The sequence below is a fragment of the Schistocerca nitens genome, chromosome 1 (assembly GCF_023898315.1).
Source record: "Schistocerca nitens isolate TAMUIC-IGC-003100 chromosome 1, iqSchNite1.1, whole genome shotgun sequence".
Classification (NCBI taxonomy): Eukaryota; Metazoa; Arthropoda; class Insecta; order Orthoptera; family Acrididae; genus Schistocerca; species Schistocerca nitens.
Genome location: NC_064614.1, coordinates 462,074,840 through 462,101,707, shown reverse-complemented (window position 1 = coordinate 462,101,707; position 26,868 = coordinate 462,074,840). Strand labels below are relative to the sequence as shown.

The following is a 26,868-nucleotide window of genomic DNA, read 5'->3' as shown; positions in this document are numbered from 1 at the left end:
GTTGGTTCCTGAGGTTTCCCGAAGCAGCGCTCTCAGAATTTTAACGGAAACATTGAACTACCGGAAGGTGTGCGCAAGATAGGTGCCACGAATGCTGACTGACGACCACATGCGGCAACGAGTTGATGCTTCCCGCGCATTTCTTCACCGCCTTGCAGCCGAACAGGACAACTTTCTGGACTCAGTTGTCACGGGTGATGAAACCTGGGCATACCGCTTTACACCTGAGACCAAGCAACTTTATGAACAGCATGGCGGCGAGATGGTGTGACATGGGCGTACAAAAACTGCCACAGCGTCTACAAAAATTGCATCGACAGAAATGGTGATTATGTCGAAAAATAGCTAAATGTTCAAACCGTAAACTGATGTAAACCATTGTAGAAATAAACAGGTTTATGTACTTACAAAAAAATAGGAGACCTTAATTTTGGGATTACCCTCGTATATTGCACACATCTCTTCCTCCTTTAATCTGTGTGACCACCTTGTCCTCGCTCCATCTCTCTGTCCACCTCATTCTCAATCCACTATTTGTCTGTCTTCTCCTCCTGATTTAGAGTCCATATCCTCCCCGTCTCTCTTTGTTCATATCCACCATCCCCCCTCTCTCTGACCATATATTTCTACCCTTTCCCTCTGTCCATGCCCCTTTCCCCTCTCTCTGTCCTTTTCTCTTCCTATATATCTGCTCCTGCTTCCTATCCCTCTCCTCCTCCCCCTCTCCCTACCCATCTCTCCCTCCTCCTCTCTTCGTCCTTCCCCCCTCTGTCCATCCCATCCTTACTCCCTATCCGTCTCTATCCCCTTCCCCAGCCATCTCAATGACCCTCCAGCCATGGCCTTCCACACGTGTAGCTCCTCAATAACAGATCGATAAGGCAGGGCAATACTACTCCAACACGACACACATGTTGTGCTGGGCAAACTAGACAGCACAAACTGAGGAAACAAACAAGCTTCCGACCTTATCTCCGTTACCATGGGAGATACGAGCTTCTAGCCCGCACAGTGCTGATACTGCTGAAGTTTTATGTTTGTATACCAGTTTGGGTTGAATCTGATGCAGGCGTATGGGAAGAGATGTTGCACATACATTCACACACAAACGCAAACATACACTCATACGTATATATAATATCTTGTTGTATGAACCTTGATAGTATTATTGAAATTAATTCTGAAATCCCTGATTTACCTTTAATCACCTAACATGGAATTGCCATTGCCATATAAACGAAAAACTGTAGCAAGGAAAATAATTACATGTTGAAAGTGACCCTGACCAGAGTGTGACACTGAACATTTGAAAAATAGTAGAAACAGAAATAGAATACTGAATATGCCTTGTATAATCTGCGATTTCTCTCCTAACTTATAAATTTTGTCAGCACATGTTTCCATAGTTTTCGTGAAATTTGAAAAAATATTTTAATGTTCAAATTCACCCCATTTCATGGTAACAATCATAATTTACAGCTTGCATGATTGCATATAGCTAGTAGTATTTTAAGTGATGAAATATTTTGAATCGAATAATAAACGAACAGCAAGCGATATTACAATTTTATTTAGCAGAAACTATGTAGTTTACAGGTGTCCAGTTTGCGTGTATGCATGAATCTTACACAGATATGTGCACTGTAAAAACAATTTTTCCACCTAAGTATCAGGAGAACATTAGTGAGGGAAAAAAGAAGTACAAACTTCGATAGTGTTATAAGGTGTTTGATAGGAAGCACTTGCGTAGCCTCCAACTGCCGTGCAGCAGAGAAGAGATGCTCTAGGGTGGCAAAAGTTCTACATAATGAGAACAGTAGCTTGGCGACTCTAATCTGTGAGAGGTGTCACTGGCATGGATAATGGGCTAACACTAGGACGGACAGCCGTATGTAGAACTTGCTGCGTGACGCCTGGCTACGGGAGGAACGGCAGACGTCCGGTCAGCGGAGGCGGCCGGCTGTGTCGGGCAGCGCAGCAGCGAGCTCTGAGGCACAGGTAGTAGGGCAGCTCCACGAAGCTCAGCAGGCTGGCACCCGCGAACAGGCCCGCCGCGCCGCCGATGGACACTGGCACACAAAGTTACACAGGTCAAACGAGAACAATGCACACTTTTATTAGCACACAATTCGCAGCTAAATCCAGACGAAATTTCAGAATTTCTGCACAAGTCTCAGTCTTTTATAAGTGCTTATGTCAGTCCTTTGTGTCATACACTGAAGCACCAACGAAACTGGTATAGGCATGCGTATTCAAATGTAGAGGTATGTAAACAAGCAGAATACGGCTTGGTCGGCAACATCTATACAAGAGAGAAAGTGTCTGGTGCAGTTGTTAGATCGGTTACTCCTGCTCAATTGCAGGTTATCAAGATTTAAGTGATTCTGAACGTGGTGTTATAGTCGGCGTATGAGCGATGGGACACAGTATCTCCGAGGTATCGATGAAGTGGGGATTTTCCCGTACGAGCATTTCATGAGTGCACCATGAACATCAGAAATCCGGTAAAACATCATATCTCCGACATCGCTGGGGCTGGAAAAGATCCTGCAGGAACGAGACCAACTACGAATGAAGAGAATCTTAAACGTGACACAAGTGCAACCCTTCGGCAAATTGCTGCAGATTTCAATGCTGGGCCATCAGCAAGTGTCACCGTGCGAACCATTCAACGAAACATCATCGATATGGGCTTTTGGAGCCGAAGGCCCACTCGTGTATCCTTGATGACTGCACGATACAAAGCTTTACGAGTGGCCTGTTTCCGTCAACACCGACATTGGACTGTTGATGACTCGAAACATGTTGCTGGGTCGGACGAGTCTTGTTTCAGATTGTATCGAGTGGATGAAAGTGTACGGGTATGGAGACAACCTCAGGAATCCCTGGAACCTGCATGACAGCAGGGGAACGTTCAAGCTGGTGGAGGCTCTGTAATGGTGTGGGGTGTGGGCAGTTGGAGTGGCACCCCTGATACATCTAGTTACTAGTTTGTCAGGTGACATGTACATAAGCATCCTGTCTAATCACCTGCATCCAGTCATGCCCACTGTGCATTACAACGGACTTGGACAATGCGACGCCCCACAACACCCCACACATCCAGGATTGCTACAGAGTGGCTCCAGGAACGCTCGTCTGAGTTTCAACACTTCCATTGGCCACCAACCTCCCCACACATGTACATTATTGAGCGTATCTGGGATACCTTACGATGCGCTCTTCAGAAGAGATCTCCACACCCTCGTACTCTTACGGATTTACGGACAGCCCTGCAGGATTCATGGTGTCAGTTCCCTCCAGCACTACTTCAGACATTAGTCGAGTCCACGCCACGTTGTTTTTATGCACTTCTGCTTGCTCGCCGGGCCCCTACACGATATTAGGCAGATGTACCAGTTTCTTTGGCTCTTCAGAGTATCTATGAGGTGTGTTCAAAACATAATGGGAAATTTGTAACTTCTCGTTTTCTACGAGGTTGTGCTTAAAAGTAGTGACTCTGAATTTTTTATGTGAATGCTCTTAAAGCATTTTAAATGAAACAAATGTTATCAACATTCTACATCTTGTCCTTCATGTCTTCGTATTTGCAGCCCTCTGCCGCTAAAGAGCTCCGAAATATAGCGTGTAACATGGTAGCGTGTACCATAGCTATGTCATTGCGTGAGAAACTGCGTGTAATAGAACTCCGAATTGCAAGAGTTCGTCCACACTTGGAGCACCCTCTCCTTCAGCATGATAATGCCAGACCACACACGAGTGCTGTGACATCTGCAACAATCCGACACCTTGGGTTCACTGTCAAAGATGATATAGCGCCGACTTGGCCCCACCAGATTTTCATCTGCTCCCAGAACTTAAAGAACACCTTCGAGTACTTCACTTTGTCAGTAACGAAGCGGTGCCAGCAGATGTGAGGTTGTGGCTCCGTTAACAAAGTAAAACATTCTAGAGTGACGGTGTCAAAAAACTGGTCTCTCTTTGACAGAAAAGTGTTTTTCGCCTTGGTGGCTATTTTGAGAAATAAATATGTAGACATGAAGAATAAAGATGTAGAATGTTAATAACATTTGTGTTATTTAAAAAGCTTTTAATGTTTTCAAGTAAAAATTTCGAAGGCATTCCTTCCAGCACGCCCTTATATTAGTCCGATTCGCGCAAGTTTTTCGTTACTGTGTTCTAAACATGTGTGAGAAACATCTGTATGGTGCTCTAGCTATATCGAATGTTTAGTCTTTTGTCAGCTATCAAAAAGGTTTTTTTTTTTTTGTAGTGTCAGCAGCTACTTATTTTCTATAAAGATGGGCCGGCCGGTGTGGCCGAGCGGTTCTAGGCGCTTCAGTCTGGAACCGCGCGACCGCTACGGTCGCAGGTTCGAATCCTGCCTCGGCCATGGATATGTGTGATGTCCTTAGGTTAGTTAGGTTTAAGTAGTTCTAAGTTCTAGCGGACTGGTGTCCTCAGTTGTTAAGTCCCATAGTGCTCAGAGCCATTTGAACCATTTTTCTATAAAGATGGGCCACTTAATAAAGTGCTGCTGATTTTTACAAATGGTAAATATTGCTTTTTGTGAGTCTTCTATGAGTAAGAAAGGGTTTACTAGTGGTATAAGCGTTTCGAATAAGGGCATGAAGACGTTGGATACAAGCGCCCTAGATGCCCCAGCACATTATCAACTAATAAAATCGGGGGAAGGTAAAAAAAAAAAAAAATTCAAATGGCTCTGAGCACTATGGGACGTAACATCTGAGGTCATCAGTCCCATAGAACTTAGAACTACTTAAACCTAACTAACCTAAGGACATCACACACATCTATGCCCGAGGCAGGATTCGAACCTGCGACCGTAGCAGCAATGCGGTTCCGGACTGCAGAGCAGGAGTACTCTCGTGGTTTTCCCACGCACCCTGACTGCAAAATTGCACATCAGGCTGGTAATTCGACCTGTTGTCCTGCCATTCACGAACAGCATGCCAGAAAGTATTTCCAACAGGCTAACGGTGACGCACATACCGCTGTTGTAGCCAAACACGCTCTACAGAGTGTCGACACGTTGCCTTGGCCTGCACAATCACCTGATCTGTCTCCAATCGAACACATACGGGGCATCATCGAACGACAACTGCAGTGTCATCCACAGACTCCATTAGCCGTCCGTGGATTGAACGACCAAGTGCAAAAGTGAAATAGGCATGGAACACCATTCTACAAACTGACATTTGGCACCTGCACAACACAATGCATGAACGCTTGCAAGCTTGCATTCAACATTCTGGCGGTTACACCGGTTAGTAAAGTACCACTATTTTACGTTTCCAAAGACTTATCTCGCGCTTACATTAACCTGTGATTTTGCAATGTTAATCGCTTAAATATGTTACCTAGACAAATGTATTTGCGAAATTTCTTTATTCTACATTAATTGTTTTTAGTGTTGCGACTTTTTTCCGTCAGTGCTGTTTTGTCAGACAAAAATAACAACCATTGTGTGACCTACTGATTCTCTCCAAATTATGGGAACAGAAAAGGCTGTGTGCTGTAATCCCCTTAGCCAGCCTATCGGGAATGTAGTACATGGTGGGGATGGAGGGCATTCGTGTCCTGGCCACCAACATTGCATCTGAAATAAAGTTTGCAGCACTTCTTTACAAGTGGATTATTTTTCTGTTTTTGCAATTTCCACAGAGAGTAGTGTAGCTACGAGTTGTACAGCAACGTCCTGCAGGTGAAGGGTGACACGGCAGTCACTGAATCCTAGATGTCATTGGCAGGAAATTAAAAAAAAATTGAAATTGTGCTGGTGGGAAATTTAAAAATGCAAGGTGATTGGAAATTCAACATTCAAGATGGCGGAACTAATCCATCTGTGCTAGTGGGAAATCAAAAAGTCGATATTATTTTAAGATTAAGGTGCTGACACCCATTGTCAAGTTAATGGACATTCACTGTCAGCCTGAACACCTATTTGTTTGTGTCAGCTATCATTGCTTCACTTGCATAGCATTGTAATTATTACACAAGTTAGCGTTATCAGTACAAGATCAGAAAGGTTTCTTACATGGATTAATCACTTGCAGTTTTGGTGTAATATGTAGATGTATGGGTCACTTTGTTGCAGTTACATTAATAATGATAATACATTATAACATGTCAATGTATCAGACAACTTGTTACAATTTTGATGTAGCATGACGATGTGTGGAATAATTTGTTACAGTTCTGTTGTGACATAGTACACTGAGCAGCTTGTTTCAGTTTTATGTAATATGTCGAAGTATGTGGTAATTTGTGACATTTCTGTTCTGCTATAACGTAATGATGTATGAGGCAATTTGTTACAATTTTGCTGTAAAATGATGATGCATGGGAGGCAAAGTGTCATGTTGTCTCCATTGTGCTATAGCAGAAGATGACATACATTTTTTGATTCAAGATAAAGTTAACACCCTATCATGGAATCGCTATAATGTGTGGATAACTCTGAAAAGAAGTTGGAAAGCATAGCAATTCTCGTTTCTTACTTGAGATAATCTGTATTACTACTGTTGATTGAAGAGTCAAGTAGTTTCCACTGCGTGACAACATAAATTTGCGTCAACAGAAGACGGCAAACGTTTAGTGCTGCATGCTGAAGTTCATATCCTAGCATTGCGAGCAATATAATATCTGGCTGACTTTGATATCATTTCTAGTCGAACTAAGACAAGTTTCTGACAAATAATAAAAACAGTTTAGAAGTGGGAATAACATCGTATACTTGCCGAAGATGAGTGCACTTTATTTTATATCTGTAGTGACAGTAAACTAGCTTTGTTTATTTTGGTAAGTGTTGCAGACAGTTTACGTGTGGAAATACTTAATGTGAGGATCCATCATGCTAAGTGTAGTACAGATATCAAACTGCAGTAGTTGACAAATGCTGTTTCACCTGCAAGTTCTGTCAGTAGTACCAATAAGGAAGCCAAGCTGTGTGTATAGAACAATTAAGTTATGACAGTAATTCCACATATGTTTTGTGCAGTTTGAATTTTGTTTGTGATCAGATAATTGTAATCACATTTGTGTGTTACAATAAGCAATTTGAGTATGTTTTTCAGATATAAACTTTTCTGTCGATGAGTGCAAACTTGTCCATCATTTTCATCAGCAATTTTGTCTGTTTACATCTCATATCTCAAACTTGGAGCATTACAGAATTACGAAACTATGCAATTTATGTGGTATAATGCAATAAAAATCTCCTGAAAACGCATTCTTACCGCTGAAAAGTGTGCTTGACCAGTTCATTTATCTTTGGCCATGTTGTGCGGTATTTTAAATCTCATATACTGGAGCACAATTAGATATTGGCTGTGCTCGATTTGTAAAGCAAAAAGAGTTTCTATTACTTCTAGCGAGTGTTTTTGAAATTTACACTTCTTAAAAAGTTATTTTGAGACATTTCTGAGCATTCTAAAATTGTGAATAGAACATTTGTTTTAGATATCTTCAACCGCAACAAAGTTCTATCCTACCACATCTCAAAATCTGCTTCTCTAATTTTTTCTTGTCAGAAGTATCTGTACAGCTTATCGGTGCATACTGTCGCAATCAATCACTGGTTATTGGTGTTATTTATTAGCTGATCATGGAAACGAAATACAGTCTGTAAGTATTTAAGAGAGCATTAGCACCACGCTTTCGATCGGTAAATTTTGCAGCATTCCTCAAAAGTTTGTTTTCGCACATAATTTATAGTAGGCCTAGCTCAAATGTAATAAAAATCAGCATCATAAAATATATCTTTCTAGTGTAGAACATTGTGCATTATCATCTTCTCACCTGAAATCATTCTTGGTGATGTGATACATTACTGAAAAACTTCTAAAATTTTTGGCATACATTTTAGACATGGAAGTACTGTACATTACATGCCTTAAGCAGTTTTTGAATTTTTTAAACATGAAAGTAACATTGTGATATGAGACATAAACATTGGCTATGTTGTCATGTACTTCCCACTAAAATGGTGCTTGCTCAGGTTTGCTTTTGTTCATACTCTAGTTTAGTCTCAGGATGAAATGTCAGTTGCCTGCTTAGAAAGCTACATGTATTTTATACAGCTGTAGAAGAATTTAGATGTAGAATTAGCATTACAGTTTACGGTCATGATTTTGGCATCAGTGTACGTTAGACAGTAACTGCATTCTTCCAGTAGTTGATAGTAATTCAGGAAGCCTATTTGCGTGTGCCAGCTATCACTGTTCGCCTACTTATGACATTATTTCAGCAAACATGTCTTTTCTGCAACTATAAGCTTGGCCACGTGTGTTTTTCTACACAGCTCCATTTAGGCCTAAAAAGAAAATGTCAGCTACCTGCTTAGCACGTTATTTTTTAACCGCATATGTTTTGTAACTGTTTAGACATGAAAATAGCATGGGGATATTAAAATTGAGAGTCTAAAGTCATGTTTTAGACGTCAATTTTGATGTGTGTGTGTATGTGTGTGAGTGTGTGTCGCAGCTGTTCTGTCAAGATATGGCCAAGATCATTGTTCGAAAATATAAATGAGTCACCCGTTGTGACTAACGAATTTTAGCACCTGGTTGTGATTTACGTTTTGAGAATTTAGTGTCTACTGCGTGGGAGAGTAATGGTGGTGTACGCGTACATGGAGAACTTGTTTGCGCAGCAATCGCCGACGTAGTGTAACTGAGGCGGAATACGGGGAACCAGCCCGCATACGCCGAGGCACATGGAAAACAGCCTAAAAACGATCCACAGACTGGCCGGCTCACTGGACCTCGACACAAGTCCGCCGGGCGGATTCGTGCCGGGGACCAGGCGCTTCTTCCCAATCCGGAAAGCTGTGCGTTAGACCGCACGGCTAACCGGGCGGGTTCAAAGGAACCATACCAGCATTTGCCTCAAATGATTTAAGGTAATCTCAGAAAATCTTAATATGGATGGTTAGATGGGGAACATAATAAACGCCCTTCTAAATGCGAATTCAGAGTGTTACCGCCTTGCTCGGTACTTACCCACAAGGCTGAGTCCGTCGTTAGCGACGAGCCTGAAGTCCCGTTCCGTGGGCAACTGGTTAAGCTGCAACTCGTAGAATGATGTGTGACTCGCAATGCTGCCAAAGAAAGGACAGACCGACTAGGCGTGAAAGTCAGTACAGTGACACTGTTTTCACTACTGGCCTACTGTCCTTGGCTGCAAAGCAAACCAAAGAAATCAGAAAACGCTTTACCTCTTATGCAATGTGCACTGTGTTGATTATTTGTGTCAAATAAGAACCATTAGTGTCCAGATTCTAATTTTGGTGCAGCAAACTATTTTAATTTTGACGATGATAAAGGAATATCACATCTGTACTGCAGTTTTACTCTTTAACGAATAGTTCTAAAATTACATAATTCAGCGGCACACTGCGTGTTTGTACGCTGCGGCAAAGACTGAATTTTCTCATGTTGAGAAATTACAAGGAGTGAGCTATGTTTTTCCTGGTAAAAAAATTTCGACAGCCAAGGTCGCATAAATTCGTCTTTGTTTTCGACAGCCAGTTTCGACAGATATAACTGTTCAGAAAGAAGAAATTCCTATCTCTGTCTCATTCGGATAAGAAAAGAGTTCATGAAAATTTGTACCAAGATCAGGATTTAAATCCAGGCCCCCAGCTCACCAGGCAGATCCATTAACAATCTAAGCCACCTTGTCACAGTGGTTAGACACAACTACATGGACTATTCAAGCACGCCTACCCCTCAATCCAAAATTCCCATCTGACACAAACGTAATGTTCCCCAGTCCCCTAGACCCATCGGACAGGACGCCACTCATAGAGATAATAACTGTCATCTACCGGTCTGTAACAGACTGCATATACATGGGCTAGATCTTGTCTTGGTTTATGACGTTATAATTGAGAAAAGGTTTTTCTTTGATATTACAAAAACGGAAACGAAAATTGTGCACTTACATACAATCAAAAATTTTTGTTAAAAAATGTTGATAGCGAGTTAGAACCTCATGACATGTTGTCATTATGGTGCATAAAATACAGCACATTATACAAATCTTTGTCAGAAATAAAACATTTACAGTTAAAAAGCACCTTGTGCTATATGGCCATGTCTTTGTACGTAGCGCTCACAGATGATAATATACTGTATAACACACATTTGAGTGATATGTTCCATACATTGAGATTCTTAAGGCGTGTACAGCATGTTACAGCCTCTAGATGGCTCCTACATAGGCATAATAAAATCAGAGACTAAATTATTCTGTTTCTACATCTAAAAGTTACAAGGTATTGTGAATCGTCTTTAAAGATTGTAACGATTACGAAACTCCACTGTATTTGTACATGAAACATTGTTTACATTCTCAAAAAAATCTTTGAAAAGTTCTTATTATTAGATGCATGATATGTAACTCTGGTATTTACTCTGCTACATTATCTTTTTGTGTTGGGCGTGTGCATGCCACCACAACAGAACCGCACCATGCAAGGTGCCTGATGCATCCGCAAGTCACCAAATACGGCAGTTTTTATGAAAGAAGGGGGGGGGGGCGAAGGTGAGGGATAGGGTGCAAATGTGATGCGAACGAAGGCAACTGACTGTTATAGTGTACTGACCTAGCAGGGAAGGTAAAGGGGGGGGGGGGGAGAGGTGAATACACAGGTGCAATTTACAGTGTCTACAGAATACTTACACACAATATAATTTCAGAAATAGTAAAGCATCGAAGCTCTGGGAGGGGGTGGGGGGGGGGCGGTGGGGGCAGTTGCAAACTAAAATTTGCAGTGCACAGATTCAGTAGATCCCATCAATTTACAAAAAAATGGTTCAAATGGCTCTGAGCACTATGGGACTCAACTGCTGAGGTCATTAGTCCCCTAGAACTTAGAACTACTTAAACCTAACCAACCTAAGGACATCACAAACATCCATGCCCGAGGCAGGATTCGAACCTGCGACCGTAGCGGTCTTGCGGTTCCAGACTGCAGCGCCTTTAACCGCACGGCCACTTCAGCCGGCATCAATTTACAAAGTGCGTATAAACCATCCATTACAGAATATTAAAGCATTGAGGCACAATTCATTCACAATGGCAGTACACAATAGCGTAAAATGATGTAATATAGTGACACTGGTGAATCAAAGAACAAGTGGAATTCAACACGACGAGTATAAGTCTACCTTATTGCAGGAAAGACTTGAACTCACAAATAATTATAGGTACAAGTAATACTCTGCTCTCGAGAGCTGTGTTTACATAGATGTGAATCACGTCGTACTTTATCATATATAGATCTGCACATCAAAGTAATTGCCACATAAGTAGGAGCACGTGACATATAGAAATGAACACATGGAATGCATGTTTTTTACATAATGCAGGTAACCGTATGAGTGCTATTAAAAGTAGAGGCGTACAAGTGCCATCACTGAAGAACAAGAAAACTGAACAAGTTAAAAATATTAAACTGCTATCATTTATAATGAAAAGTCTCGGTAAACACAAAGGGAATTATGTGGCGTAATTGTTATGTAACAGCACATGCAACAACCTTATAGAACACCAAGGAGTTTGGTTGCGCTTAATACAACATGATGACATAGGTTGACTATGTATATATGAACAAAAATTTTATAGCACTGTACAGCGAAGTCAGAAAAGTATAATAATATGACAACAAGGATATAAACATTCTTTTCAGTAAAGAGTTACGTTAAGTACTTATTATTCCGAAATACAAATAAAGGTTAACTACAAGCTCAAATGAAAATGTATCAGTCGATTATTGCGAAGTAAAGCCCCAAAAAGCAGAAGGGTAAACTATGTGGTAACATAGAAAATAAGGAAATGTTTATTGCATGAAGTGCATGCTATATAATATGGTACAAGAACGTAAGCGAATGCACTTCAAGGCAAGATGCTACTTGCGTAGGTATTTGTGACAAAACCAAACACAAACAAAAGCTGTGAAAAAAAAACAACATGGAGAAAAAATACACACCACAAGCAGTGAAAAAAAAACAACACGGTGAAAAAAATACACACCACTTATAACACGCTGATCACATGGGATCTTGTGTCATATAATACACAGACATAAGCTACCTAAAAATATATGCATATCATATTCTGATTCAAAAAATTGTATGGTATGAGCACAAAATCGGACTCTCTATATACTTTGGTATGTTATACTCTGTTATACGTGACATTATGTCTTACAAGGATGAATTACTGTCGTTAAGTAAGATTAGCTCTGTGATAGATGTGAGAAAACAGAGATATAGATCGATAAATACTTATGCTGCGCCACGAATAAGTACAGACGTGGATTTGGGGAATTCTTTTGACTCTCGCACAGCTATGGCTGGAAGGCTGTAGTTAAAGGACCGATTGGCAAATCGGATTGCAGGCGCGGGTGATGTTGATATTTTGCAAAAGATTCTGCGGAGGCAGGCTTACGACACCGCTCGCAAGCTAGAAGGAACGGCCCGGCGGGCTCTGTATGCAAACGTCAAATAATCAGGACAGCACGGAGCACTGACGTGTTGTAAAGAACCCATACATTGCAGTTAGTGACTCGTGTGTAGGGGCCGAATTGGGCTGAGGAAAACTGACGTTATATCTAGCAAAGAACACTCCACTTGTCCCCTCCAGAGGTAGTACGTCAGAGGCCTAGAGAAAAGTATTAATAAGCGAGCCCGAAGGTTCAAAGAGAGTAGTTGTGTAGCCATTCTGTTTGCGTCTAGAACTGGAGAGAATAACGTTTGTTTAAGTTGCAGGCTAATCACGACGACCTTTTGGTGATGGACATCGGCGGCCAACCGGTCTGCTGAAGCTACCTCCAACCTCCACTGCACGGACACGTCATTGCTGTGGAGGGGCGCGTCGCACCTTGGAGCTACACCGGTGCTAGGAGCGAGAGGGCTGCTAGCCTCCGCTCTCTGAATGGCGTCGTCGCGCGGACTGCAAGCTGTCGTTCGCAGGGTCGGAGCCAGGCGCGAACTCGCGGCCTCCCAGATGCAGAGCTGTCTGCGGGCACTGAACGGGCTGCCCTGGGCGGACGGCTGGAGCTGTTGAGGCTCACTACAACGTCGGCGATCGGCTGGTCCCTTCGGTGCTCTACATGGAGTCCACGGGAGCAGGCAGCCGTGTTCCAGGCTATCGGGCGCGGCTAACTTACTTGGCGGCAATTTAGCCGTGGCCGCGAGGCTGGGCAACCGGACACCAATGCTGCCGATTCCGACATTTCGCTTTGGCGCAGACCCACGCAACCTGGGAGGCGCCATCGCCGAGTTCGGCAGAAGGCCCGCTGTTTATCTTCGGTGTAACAAAGACAGTGACACGCTTACCTGTGTTTCTTTGCACCCTTCGGCGTGAGTCGCCCCTCTCTCTCAAACCATACCTCTCGGTCGTTCTGCCACATTGCAACCCATGAGCTGGGGTAATTGTAACAATTTGATGTCAGAAATGGTTGTTTCGCTTTCCAACACAATACGTTGAGTCGGAAATTGTCCGGCCACATCGAACGCTACGCTTTGGTGAGAGAGTTGGTTTTGGTGAGAGGTGAGTGAGGCAATTGCGCTTGACGTAGGTACCAGCTCAGCACAATGTGGTGTGGTGAGTTTATTTATATTATTTTTGAGGCTAGCTCTCCTTGTCAGAATTAGTTGTGTGAGCATGGGTGCCGGATATATAGAGTTTTACTTTTGTGAAGCCACAGGAAATCGTGGACATGTTTTTGTTTAGAGGTAATGGTGGACAGGATAATTTAGCGCCAGTGAGGTGTGCATTTCGCAATTTGTCCTGGCACGAGCTGCTGTGTACCAGAGCTGTTTGTCCTGTATGTAGACGTACTGGTCATCTGTCTAGAATGTGGATGGGCAATGATGCGCCGGAGGATTTAATTTTTGTTTAGAGTTGAATGGGAGTTTGTGTTTTATCCTGTTTTTTTTTTTTTTTTTTTTTTTTTTTTTTAAATCGTTTGCATTCAGGTGGAAGTAGAGTAGGCAAAATGGTGGAAATACGTGGTACTACCGCAGATGCAGTTGCTGCTTTAACTCGGCAAGTGGAAGCGTGAACATGGCAGTTTGAGAGCATAAAGGAGAGAAATTTCGAAATTAATCGTAGGCTAGAGGCTCTTAAGGAGAGTCATGATCAGTTGCAAACCAGAGTCTCTGGAATGTAAGTCTGTACTGAGAGTGCCTTCTGTTCCGTATGACCCAGCAGTGGTACCACTGATTGATCCCTTCTCGGGCAAGGCAACGGGGGACGTGACAATTTTCGTTAAGGATGTTAAAGTTGCCGCAGAATCACATGGCTGGTCAGATGACGTAACCCTATATGTCGCTAATATGCGTTAGGCGGGGGACGCCAAGGCATATATTGTCTAACACGAGACATTGAGTAAAGCACTTACGTTCCAGGAGTGGGCCGCGTGATTGTGCCAGCGGTACAGAACAGTGCGCGATTTTTCCCGGAGAAATTAAGTATGTTGTCGATGCAGCGCAACGAGTCTGTGGAAGCGATGTCGGATGGAATCCGTAAGCTAAGCGGAAAAACATATGTGCAGACGTAGAATGCAGAAGCTAATAGGGCGTATTGTGTATTAAACCGGGGACCTTCGTCCCACCGTAGCTCTCAGTGGATCACAACCCCACAACAGGCCACAGCAGTCCACCCACATCACCGTCGCCCTTTCCGCCCCGGTTAGCTGAGTGGTGAACGCGACGGAATGTCATAGCTAACGGTCCCGGTTCGATTCCCGGCTGGGTCGTAAATTTTCTCCGCTCAGGGACTGGGTGTTGTGTTGTCCTTATCGTCGTCATTTCATCCCCATCGACACGCGAGTCGCTGAAGTGGCGTCAACTCGAAAGACTTGCACCAGGCGAACGGTCTACCAGACGGGAGGCCCTAGCCACACTGCATTTCCATAGCGCCGCCCTACATCGAACCCAGAGTTCCGCCCCGAGTGGAGCCCCCCCCCCCCCAGGAACGTCTCATACCAGACGAGTGTAGCCCCAAATGTTTGCGTGGTAGAGTAATGATGGTGTACGCGTACGTAGAGACTGTTTGCACAGCAGTCGCCGACATGGTGGAGGCGATATAAGGGGAACCAAACCGCATTCGCCGAGGTAGATAGAAAACCGCCTTCAAAACCATTCACAGGCTGGCCGACACACCAGACTTCGACACTAATTCGACGGGCAGATTCGTGCCAGGGACCGGCACGCCTTCCCGCTCGGGAAGCAGCACGTTACACCGCGCGGTCAGCCGGGCGGGCAGCTAATATAATACTGTTACAGGAGGCAGAAAATAGAGCGTTGGATGTTTTTTTGCGTGGTATACCCGGTGAAGTGTGACGGAGAGTACGGATGGAAAAACCAGAGGACTTGGAGTCAGCGCTTAGGATCGCAAACAGAGAGTGGACTATCGCGTGTTCGCTTCTGAAGTCAAGTGTTATGGATGTGACAGGGAGGGCCATGTTAGGAAGCAGTGTGAGCAACCAGGGTGCTATGCGTGTGGCATAGTGGGCCAACGGGCATTTGAATGTAGAGGTAGGAAGGGTGGAAAGCACCGGCAAGGGAAGCAGCCACTAAACGCAAACGGGATTAGTTCAACCGTCGGAAGGCAGTCCCCATAGCCCGTAATACGGCACAAGTTAGTGCACCGACGGAATGTAGCTTGGTGTCCTTAGTGAATGGCATGAAACAGAGTTTTGGTAAACACAGGTGCAAATGTGTCCGTCATCAGTCTGGACCTCGTGGGACAGCGGAGCCTGGGACCACCACGGTATAAGTGGGGGTTCGCGATTGTAGGGCGGAATCATCGGGTACGGCAGTACTGGTGTTTTCAGTCGGGAAAACTAAATTTAGAGTCGCTGAAGTGGCGTCATGTGTAAGCGAAGGTTATTCAGTGATTCTCGGGCTAGACTTTCTCGACAAACATCACGTTAAGATCGATGTTTTGCAACGTACAGTGTAACTCAGTGAGACTTTGTTTCAGCTGGGGGAAACAGTTGCAACTGAGACAATGTCGCGAGGTTCAACTATCATGAAGGTGAAACCAACTAAACTGCGTACGTTTTCAGTAAAGATCGATCAGCAGGATAAGATACCAGCAGGTACGGGAAAGACAGTGTGGGTTTCAGTGGATACCGATTTGCCGAGGGACACATTATATGTGGTTGAACCGCAATTTAGCAATGAATAGTTGGACAGTTCGCATTGTTTTATCCGTAGGAGTTTAGCGCATGTGAGTGACAATAATGGGAAACAGATGTCTCCGGTTAGTGAGCAAAGCTTTGGCGGAGGGGAGGTGACTCTGTCAAAGGGTGCAATAATAAATACTCTGGAAGTCTTGGAAGACGAGGACTTCTATAGGTCGAGTCTAGAGGAAAGCCACTAGCAAACCGTCGACAAGGAAAAGTTACAAGTGAAAGTAGATCGTTTGAAGGGCAGTGATCGAATAGCTATGGAGAACTTGTTGTTGAGGTTTAGTGATTTACTTTGAGCAAACGGAAGGTTACCAGCAACTCCATTGATGCATACTGACTGGGGACAGTAACCCAATTTATAGGAAGCCATGCCGTATAGCAAAACGACTTCAACTAATGGCAGAAGAATTTATTGAACAACAACTGCGAGATAGTTCCTGGAGTACAAATATTGTCATCGTGCCAAAAAAATTCGGCGGTCAGGACGCGGAAATACAGATTTTGCTGTGATTACATATATCTAAACGAGTGACCCATTTCGGATGCTTATACAATTTGCAACATCACTGAAACTTTGGATAATCTGGATCAGTGACGGTTCTTTGCAACTATGGACCTCAGGAGTGGATACCAGCAGTTGGAGGTGGCACCTGAAGATAGGCCAGAAACAGCGTTTACCGTTCCAGCACGACATTTTCATTACAAATGCATGCCATTTGGACTAAAGAAAGCACCAGCATATTTTCAGCAGTTGTTAGATGGGGTACTGTGAAAATTAAAGCCAAAAACTTGTATGATCTATCTCGTCGACGTAATTGTCCATTCGAAGGATTTACCGCAGCATGTGACACTTTTGTAGGATGCCTTTAGTAGACTACGATCGGCACGTTTCATCTTACATGTAGACAAGTGCCATTTTGTGCAAACTAAAGTAAGCTATTTGGGGCACGCGATTAGTGAGCGAGACCAATCATCGTCTTATACGCAGTTCAAAACTATCCGATACCACAAACAAGTAAGCAGGTACAATCGTTGATTGGCCTCTGTAATTATTATAAACGGTTCGTGAAAGACTTGGCGAAAATAGCTGGACCTTTGAGTAAACTACTGAAGGAGGGGACGAAACACCATTGGCCACAGGAATGACAGAAAGCATTTGAAAAATTGAAAGAAATATTAGTTTCAGATCCAGTACTGGTTCTTCCGGATTTTATAGAAAGAGTTTATCCTTTCAAGTGATGCTTCAAGTGAGGCAGTCAGTTGTGTTTTGGAACAGATGGTGGATAGTCAGGAACTTCCGGTAGGTTACGTTTCAAGACAGTTAATCAAAGTGGGCTGAGCAAAGCTGACATTGTAGCTAGCAGCCGGCCGGGGTGGCCAAGCGGTTCTAGGCGCTACAGTCTGGAACCGCGCGACCGCTACGGTCGCAGGTTCGAATCCTGCATCGGGCATGAATGTGTGTGATGTCCTTAGGTTAGTTAGGTTTAAGTAGTTCTAAGTTCTAGGGGAAGCGTGACGTGGAGCATTATGTTAAAGACTATGTACCATGTGTGCAAAGGGCTGACATTACGCAGCAGAGGTTACCGGAGGCGTCCAGCACTGTTTTATGTTGGCTTTGACTGTCCTCGGCCCATTTAATAAAACATCTGCAGGAAATATGTATGTTTTTAACACCATATATAATTTTTCTCGATTTTTGGCAACGGAATTGATACCAGGTCAACGGCCAAGTACTGTAGCGCAGGAGTTAGAAAACAACTAGATATTAAAGTTTGGGATGCCTGAGACCATAATTAAGGACAAAGGTACGAATTTCGTCACGGATTTAATTAAACAACTATGCTGTAAGGAAGTTACAGACGAGTCCATTTCATCCGTGGACCGATGGGAGAACGGAACACGTGAACAAGACAATTGCAGAAGATGTTGAGCTACTGCGTATATTTCAGGAATAACGATTGGGATACCTACTTACCATATGTACTGTGTGCATATAATTCGAAGGTTCATACTGCAACGGGGCTGTCGCCATTTGTGGTGGTGTATGGCAGGAAAACGCCATCTCCCTTTGACGTTTTGATTCCTAAATCAGGACCGGATGGTAGTCGATGAAGAAGTTTGCCAGAAGAATTAGGGATGTTAAGAGGAATGTGCAAAAGGCAAACACGAAGATGCTAGAACACCAGGAACAACCAAACAGACGCATGGGAAAACTGCCGCAATACCGTGTGGGGCAATGGGTAATGGTCACTAGTTCCTGTACGTCAAAGGGGAAAACGAAGTAATTTTTAACAAAATACAAGGGACCATACCAGGTCGTGGAAATGACCTCACTGGTCAATATGAAAATACACTTCCTCACAAAAACGTCGGTCGCGTGAAACCGTTTAAAGGAATGGGAGAGGGAATACCACAGTTATCAGCAACCAATCAGGAAGTGAAAGTTACAAAGGATTAAAAAAAAAGGACCCTGGAATTGGTGAAAAATGTAAAGTGCATGATCTGCCATACAGGTTAAGGTCGCATAAATAAGTTGTATAGTTTAAATTTGTCTCTTTTTTATTATTCTTTAGTATATCACGGAACATGTATTTTTTGCCACATGGATATTTGTGTTTTCCTCTTTTTTGCAGAGTTGTTAGTTTTTCGTGTCATTATCACTGATATTGTTGTTTAGTGGATTGAGCTTTCTTGGAAAAAGGGAGGGGTTATAGAGTGATTTGTGATCTGTCTTGTGGCCAAGTACGGACTGATAAGCGGACATGTGAAGCGAGTTTTTTTCTAGGAGACGCGTTGTGGGAAGGAGCTTCTGCCAGCCCAAACGTACTTCCAGAGGGTGGGTACTCATTGGTTATATTCAGCATTCACGTCAGAAAGTGTATGGCTGAATTACTACGAAGAAGATAGACTGTAGGGTTGAAAACACTCGAGCTTTGAGGAAGCAGAATGACCATTAATGGCACGACTTGTGAGGTAGTCAGGACGGATTTTCGTTTTCCGGCTGTGCTCACAGTCTCAACTGTTATGACATTATCGCGAATAACGTTGTATTGGGTAGAAGGATCTCTGAGGTTGTTACCCGTTCAGAATTTAATGTATTTAAGTGACACACTCAATCTAGAGTTTTTGCAGTCCGCTGACGGAATTAGAGAGTTCCAGCAAGGGGGAATTTCAGTGAAACAAATGCGGCAGTATGTACACCATTTCGAGGAAGAACAGGGGCACAAAGTATTAATGGTGAGAGTATTGGCCACCAGTTGTTGCGTGTTTCAATCAGCCTTCTGGGTTCTGTATTTCTGGGTAAGACGCAAGAAGGCACAGGCTGTGAATGTGCCAACACACCAGTTACGTGCAGAATGGCTAAGCGGCATTGGTCGGGGAAGCAATTAGTTTTAAGGTCTTAATTAGTATATAAAAGGGTATGTTAAGGAACACATCGTAGTAGTAAAATGTGAGCGGAAGTCCTGTATGACGAATCTGGAAGATTGTACTCAATATGTAAATTACTAGAGTTATGGTAGTTGAGTGGGAGCACGATGTTAAAGATTCGAGACGAACCTCATAGGATGGAAGGAGGTATGCTGCGCCACGAATAAGTACAGGCGTAATTTGGGGAATTCTTATAAACCTCGTGTAATTATGGCTGGAAAGCAGTAGTTAAGGGACTGACTGGCACGTCGGATGGTAGGCACGGGCGAAGACTTTTTGCAAACGATTCTGCAGAGGCAGGTTTACGACACCGATGGCAGGCTAGAAGGAATAACCCGGCGGGCATTCTATACAAAGGTGAAGTAATCAGGGCAGCACAGGGCACTGTCGTGCTATGTAGAATCCTTACATTGCAGTTACAACAGCGCCTAGTGACCTTTGTGTAGGGAGCAAAGTGGGCTGAGCAAAGCTGACGTTGAGCACTCCACTTTTTCACTCCAGAGGAATTACGTCAGAAATTAGAAATAAGCGAGCCTGGAGGCTCAAAGAGAGTAATTGTGTCGCCATTCTGTCTGCGTCTGGAACCGAAGAGAATGATGATTAAGTTGAGGCCAACCACGACGACCTTTTGGGAAAAAAGTATAACAGTCGTGTGACTAGGGTCTCCCGTCGGGTAGACCGTTCTCCGGGTGCAAGTCTTTCGATTTGACGCCACTTCGGTGACTTGCGCGTCGATGAGGATGAAATGATAATTAGGACAACACAATACCCAGTCCCTGAGCGGAGAAAATCTACGACCCAGCCGGAAATCGAACCGGGGCCCTAAGGATTGATATTCTGTCGAGCTGACCACTTTTTCCTTTCCATATAGTTCGTTGCGTTTGGTCTGAGCGAACGTCACAAGATATCCGTTCAAGTTGTTCGTTGATTCCTTGACTCAGTTTTTTTTTTTTTTTTTTTTTTTTTTTTTTTTTTTTTTTTTTTACAGAGAGCACGCAGCCCTCTGACGGAACACGCTGAGCTACCGTGCCGGCGCCACTCAGCTACCGGGTGCGGACAACTTTGATGATGGATATCGGCATGGATACGACAGTCATATAAATGCCTTTCGCACGATTTTCGCAACACTCAACTGATGCAAAACTATCTGCATTCCATACAGGGTGTGATGTCGTACAAGCTGTAGACATCACTGACATCGACTTCTGGCCATCCACTGCCAACCTCCCCTCAAATGCCACACCAGCCACTACAGTAACGAACAATGGACAAAAAGTTCTAGTTTAATTTAGTTTAAGACAATTTATTTTTAAGTAATATTTCTCTGTATTTATGCATGTATAAACGCCTGATGATAAACAGAACATGTTCGAAACGCGTTGTATTATGTTAGATTAAACAAAAAATAAAAGTGACTGGCAGCACAAAATTAGAAATAAATAATTATCTACACAGTTACGGTTCACAGATGTAGCCGTTATGGACGAAAATAATAATGTGTGATTCAAATAACTTTATTGCGCCAGACAGTCCAAAATCTGAACGTAGTAATGTTGATACAAACGATATTAGTGGGCCAGATAGGACAAATTCAGAGAAAGGAGATGTAGTTGCGGATGATTCAATGGCGTGGTTAGGAAATTCTGACAAACTTGAACTCTAAAATGGGGTGTTGGGTACAGAGATGTTGTTGTTGTTGTGGTCTTCAGTCCTGAGACTGGTATGATGCAGCTCTCCATGCTACTCTATCCTGTGCAAGCTTCTTCATCTCCCAGTACCTACTGCAACCTACATCCTTTTGAATCTGCTTAGTGTATTCATCTCTTGGTCTCCCCCTACGATTTTTACCCTCCACGCTGCCCTCCAATACTAAATTGGTGATCCCTTGATGCCTCAGAACATGTCCTACCAACCGATCCCTTCTTCTGGTCAAGTTGTGCCACAAACTCCTCTTCTCCCCAATCCTATTCAGTACCTCCTCATTAGTTATGTGATATACCCATCTAATCTTCAGCATTCTTCTGTAGCACCACTTTCGAAAGCTTCTATTCTCTTCTTGTCCAAAGTATTTACCATCCATGTTTCACTTCCATACATGGCTACACTCCATACAAATACCTTCAGAAATGACTCGATGTTAACAAATTTCTCTTCTTCAGAAACGCTTTCCTTGCCATTGCCAGTCTACATTTTATATCCTCTCTACTTCGACCATCATCAGTTATTTTGCGCCCCAAATAGCAAAACTCATTTACTACTTTAAGTGTCTCATTTCCTAATCTAATACCCTCAACATCACCCGACTTAATTCGACTACATTCCATTATCCTCGTTTTGCTTTTGTTGATGTTCATCTTATATCCTCCCTTCAAGACACCATCCATTCCGTTCAACTGCTCTTCCAAGTCCTTTGCTGTCTCTGACAGAATTACAATGTCATCGGCGAACCTCAAAGCTTTTATTTCTTCTCCATGGATTTTAATACCTACTCCGAATTTTTCTTTTGTTTCCTTTACTGCTTGCTCAATATACAGATTGAATAACATCGGGGAGAGACTACAACCCTGTCTCACTCCCTTCCCAACAACTGCTTCCCTTTTGTGTCCCTCGACTCTTATAACTGCCATCTGGTTTCTGTACAAATTGTAAATAGCCTTTCGCTCCCTGTATTTTACCCCTGCCACCTTTAGAATTTGAAAGAGAGTATTCCAGTCAACATTGTCAAAAGCTTTCTCTAAGTCTACAAATGCTAGAAACGTAGGTTTGCCTGTCCTTAATCTTTCTTCTAAGATAAGCCGTAAGGTCAGTATTGCCTCACGTGTTCCAGTATTTCTACGGAATCCAAACTGATCTTCCCCGAGGTCGGCTTCTACTAGTTTTTCCATTCGTCTGTAAAGAATTCGTGTTAGTATTTTGCAGCTGTGGCTTATTAAACTGATTGTTCGGTAATTCTCACATCTGTCAACACCTGCTTTCTTTGGGATTGGAATTATTATATTCTTCTTGAAGTCTGAGGGTATTTCGCCTGTTTCATACATCTTGCTCACCAGATGGTAGAGTTTTGTCAGGACTGGCTCTCCCAAGGCCGTCAGTAGTTCCAATGGAATGTTGTCTACTCCGGGGGCCTTGTTTCGACTCAGGTCTTTCAGTGCTCTGTCAAACTCTTCACGCAGCATCGTATCTCCCATTTCATCTTCATCTACATCCGCTTCCATTTCCATAATATTGTCCTCAAGTACATCGCACTTATATAGACCCTCTATATACTCCTTCCACCTTTCTGCTTTCCCTTTTTTGCTTAGAACTGGGTTTCCATCTGAGCTCTTGATGTTCATACAAGTGGTTCTCTTATCTCCAAAGGTCTCTTTAATTTTCCTGTGGGCAGTATCTATCTTACCCCTAGTGAGATAAGCCTCTACATCCTTACATTTGTCCTCTAGCCATCCCTGCTTAGCCATTTTGCACTTCCTGTCGATCTCATTTTCTCCTTTCATCAATTAAATTCAATATTTCTTCTGTTACCCAAGGATTTCTACTAGCCCTCGTCTTTTTACCTACTTGATCCTCTGCTGCCTTCACTACTTCATCCCTCAAAGCTACCCATTCTTCTTCTACTGTATTTCTTTCCCCCATTCCTGTCAATTGTTCCCTTGCAAATAGGGGGATCTTGTCACGATCCGACAAATTCCATTGAGAAGTTTTTAGATTTTATTGAGAAACTTGATCCAGCTTTGAATTTCAGCCCACATAATTGGAACTGTAGAAAGGGAAATGGATACCAGAGCAAACATAAAGAGGGCGGAAGAAATACTATAAAATGTGTTGAGAGATTCGATAATTATTGAGACGTGGGGCCTTAAATTTTGGTGGGCATGCCACTCCACAAGCTACACTAACTACTTGTACAGCCGATATCGATCCTGGTCATGTGCCAGGACTAGGGTCTTCGCTAGAGGAGTGTGTTATTGGGTTAGGCGGGTCGTCGTACCGGAGTGAGCGGGAGGCCACGAGGATGGCGAGTTGGATTTTGCGGTGTTCCTGTTGTACGGGCTTGGAGCTCCATAAAGCCGCGACTTGTTAAATTGGTCGCAGCCAAAGTTTTCCGACTGGATTAAATACTGCTAGTGGTGAGCAGCGGGAAGGGCAGCTGACGCAACGTGCAACCTGGCCAGCAAGCACCGGGCCAACTCTGGAGGCTTAAACATTACGGCACCTGCAGATCACCTGTACGGATTGGAGGCAATAACACCACTACTGGGAATTCTGGAAGTCATGGCTCCTTCACACATGAATGGAGTTAAGTATTGATCTTTTATTGCTACTTTTGATCGCAAGCCCACGTCTGTGTTAATCTTGAATTAAAAAAAAAAATGGTTCAAATGGCTCTGAGCACTATGGGACTTAACAGTGGAGGTCATCAGCCCCTAGAACTTAGAACTAATTAAACCTAACTAACCTAAGGACATCACACACATCCATGCCCGAGGCAGGATTCGAACCTGCGACCGTAGGGGTCGCGCGGTTCCAGACTGAAGCGCCTGGAACCGCTCGGCCACTCCGGCCGGAAATCTTGAAGTAGACTCGTCATGAAACTTCGTGGCAGATTAAAACTGTGTGCCGGACCGAGACTCGAACTCGGGACCCTTGCCTTTCGCGGGCAAGTGCTCTTCCAACTGAGCTACCCAAGCACGACTCACGCCCCGTCCTCACAGCTTTACTTCTGCCAATACCTCGTCTCCTACCTTCCAAACTTAACAGAAGCTCTCCTGCGAACCTTGCAGAACTAACACTCTTGAGAGAAAGGATGTTGCGGAGAACATGGCTTAGCCATGGATGCAAGGTTCGCAGGAGAGCTTCTGTTAAGTTTGGAAGGTAGGAGACGAGGTACTGGCAGAAGTAAAGCTGTGAGGACGGGGCGTGAGTCGTGCTTGGGTAGCTCAGTTGGTAGAGCACTTTCCCGCGAAAGGCAAAGGTCCCGATTTCGAGTCTCGGTCCGGCACACTGTTTTAATCTGCCACGAAGTTTCATATCAGCGCACACTCCGCTGCAGAGTGAAAATCTCATTCTGTAGACTCGTCATGTTTATTATGCCTCCGAGTGATTGTTTGGATGGTCACCCGTCAGTGTTAATGATTTTAATTTGTTTCTTGCAGATCATATTCATTGCGGGTGTATGAATATGATCTGAGTTGCCGGCCGAAGTGACCGCGCGGTTCTGGCGCTGCAGTCTGGAACCGCGAGACCGCTACGGTCGCAGGTTCGAATCCTGCCTCGGGCATGGATGTGTGTGATGTCCTTAGGTTAGTTAGGTTTAACTAGTTCTAAGTTCTAGGGGACTAATGACCTCAGCAGTTGAGTTCCATAGTGCTCAGAGCCATTTGAACCATTTTTTGATCTGAGTTAATCTAACGGGGACTAATATAGTCTGTGTCGAAGGCAATGCTCTGCTAAAAGAGGGGTGCCCTGGTATTTGGATTTGCATGTGGTGGTAGTTCATGTCGTCAATTTTCATGTACTATTAAGGAGCGTCAAGTTCGTGGCTTGTACACGTAGCCACTTCCCCAATAAGTTAATATTTCCTACATCTTAGGTGTTGTCATTTGTAGCCTTATTTGGACAGATTACTGTCTCCTTTCTGATGCATGTTGGCAGGTTAGTTATGGCAGAGGACGACTCGTTCCTGTTTCCTGGGGCCGTAGCAGAGACGTGTTTTCTTCCTGCTGCGGCGACACTTCCGTCTAGGTTTTCCCTTAGCCAGCCGCCTCTACCAGCTGCCTCGTGTCAGCTCAAGTTAAGCAAATTTGATCGTTCTGTATGTGCCACGGCGGAGTGTGCCCCAATTAATTCCGGAACCCTTGATCTGCTCATACTGAGAGCTGAGCAAGCACACAAGCATTATGGTATGTTCTACAAGTATGAACCTCCTTGTGATTATATTTGCCCTTCAACGACTTGTTTACATCTTGCAGGCCCTATTTGCTAGTTCTGGAGCGCGTTTCCTTTTAAAGGCTTTTACTTATGAGTATGTATTGTTGAGTTTTGTATCCGTAGTCATTAGCTAACTCCGTTCACTCACAAATTTGCGTGGTTGCTGCCAGTTTGCTGTAACTTGTCACCCTTCTTATACTTTGAGGGATTGTATTTTTATTTAAGGGTCATTATTAATGTTGCTGATGGTGTGTACCAGTTGGAAGTCACCTTTATATGCCTTCCGAGCTTTTCTTGTATTTTGGAGGACTGTGTATTTTATTGCGTAAGCGATTTTACTAAGGTTTATATATTGTTAAGGGCCTTCCGACAGCCACAATCAGTGATGTGACCTGTTATCCCTTCTGTATTTTGGGTGGGCGTTGTCTGTTTAAAGTTTTGTCCATACTTGGGGATTGTTAGTACTTTTAATGGCAGTCGTTTGTAATTCATTTTACTGATAAAATTCGGTTTGTTGAACGAACTTGTGACTTCTTACCTGTATTTGAGGAGTTATGTATATTCCTGGTTTTAAGCCCTGTTCTTAATGGTATACATTGTTAAAGTTTTTATTAATGAATTGATCTTGTTCAAGTTATTTCAATTATTGTGAGCGTTGTTATTCATTTTTTGAGAAGGTTTTTAGTCTGTCATCATAATAATTTTTGTTAAATATTGAATTATATTCCATGAAATGACAACTGACGAAGTATGTGGGTCCACCTTCCAAGTGTTATTCCTCAAAATTATCCCAACCCTTGTTGTGATGCATCAATAATGATATGGGGCTGGAAAATTATTTTGGTGAAAGATTTGGTGAAAGGGAAGTGAATGACTGAATGAATGTATGTTTGCTGAAAGATTCTATGTTCAAAAGAGAGGCAGAGGTGGATCTGAATATAGTAGTGGTTGAATGTATGAGGCATAGGTCAGTAGCAACTATTATACAAAGTAGTGATGTATGTGAAAGTAAAGTAGATGATTTTGTGTCGGTGGCAGTAGATGGAGCAATGTGTGAAGGCGGCGAAGCTGTAGGCTCGTTAGCCAGCCGGAATGGCCGAGCGGTTCTAGACGCTTCAGTCTGGAACCGCGCGACCGCTACGGTCGCAGGTTCGAATCCTGCCTCGGGCATGGATGTGTGCAATGTCTTAGGTTAGTTAGGTTTAAGTAGTTTTAAGTTCTAGGGGACTGATGACCACAGATGTTAAGTCCCATAGTGCTCAGAGCCATTTGAATCAGTT

The 26,868-nt window shown here is 43.5% G+C and overlaps 1 protein-coding gene across 1 annotated transcript in view; it reads right to left on the bottom strand.

Annotated features, from left to right (window-relative positions):
- Nucleotides 1–1,917: 1,917 nt before the first annotated feature.
- The window catches only part of LOC126253786 (uncharacterized), a 145,723-nt gene continuing 120,772 nt past the window's right edge, over nucleotides 1,918–26,868 (bottom strand). Inside the window, exons 6-7 of the mRNA XM_049955258.1 lie at nucleotides 9,024–9,121; nucleotides 1,918–2,069 (exon numbers count right to left, since the gene is read on the bottom strand). Coding sequence (XP_049811215.1) covers nucleotides 1,918–2,069; nucleotides 9,024–9,121 — 250 coding nt within the window. The remainder of the gene's footprint in view (nucleotides 2,070–9,023; nucleotides 9,122–26,868) is intronic.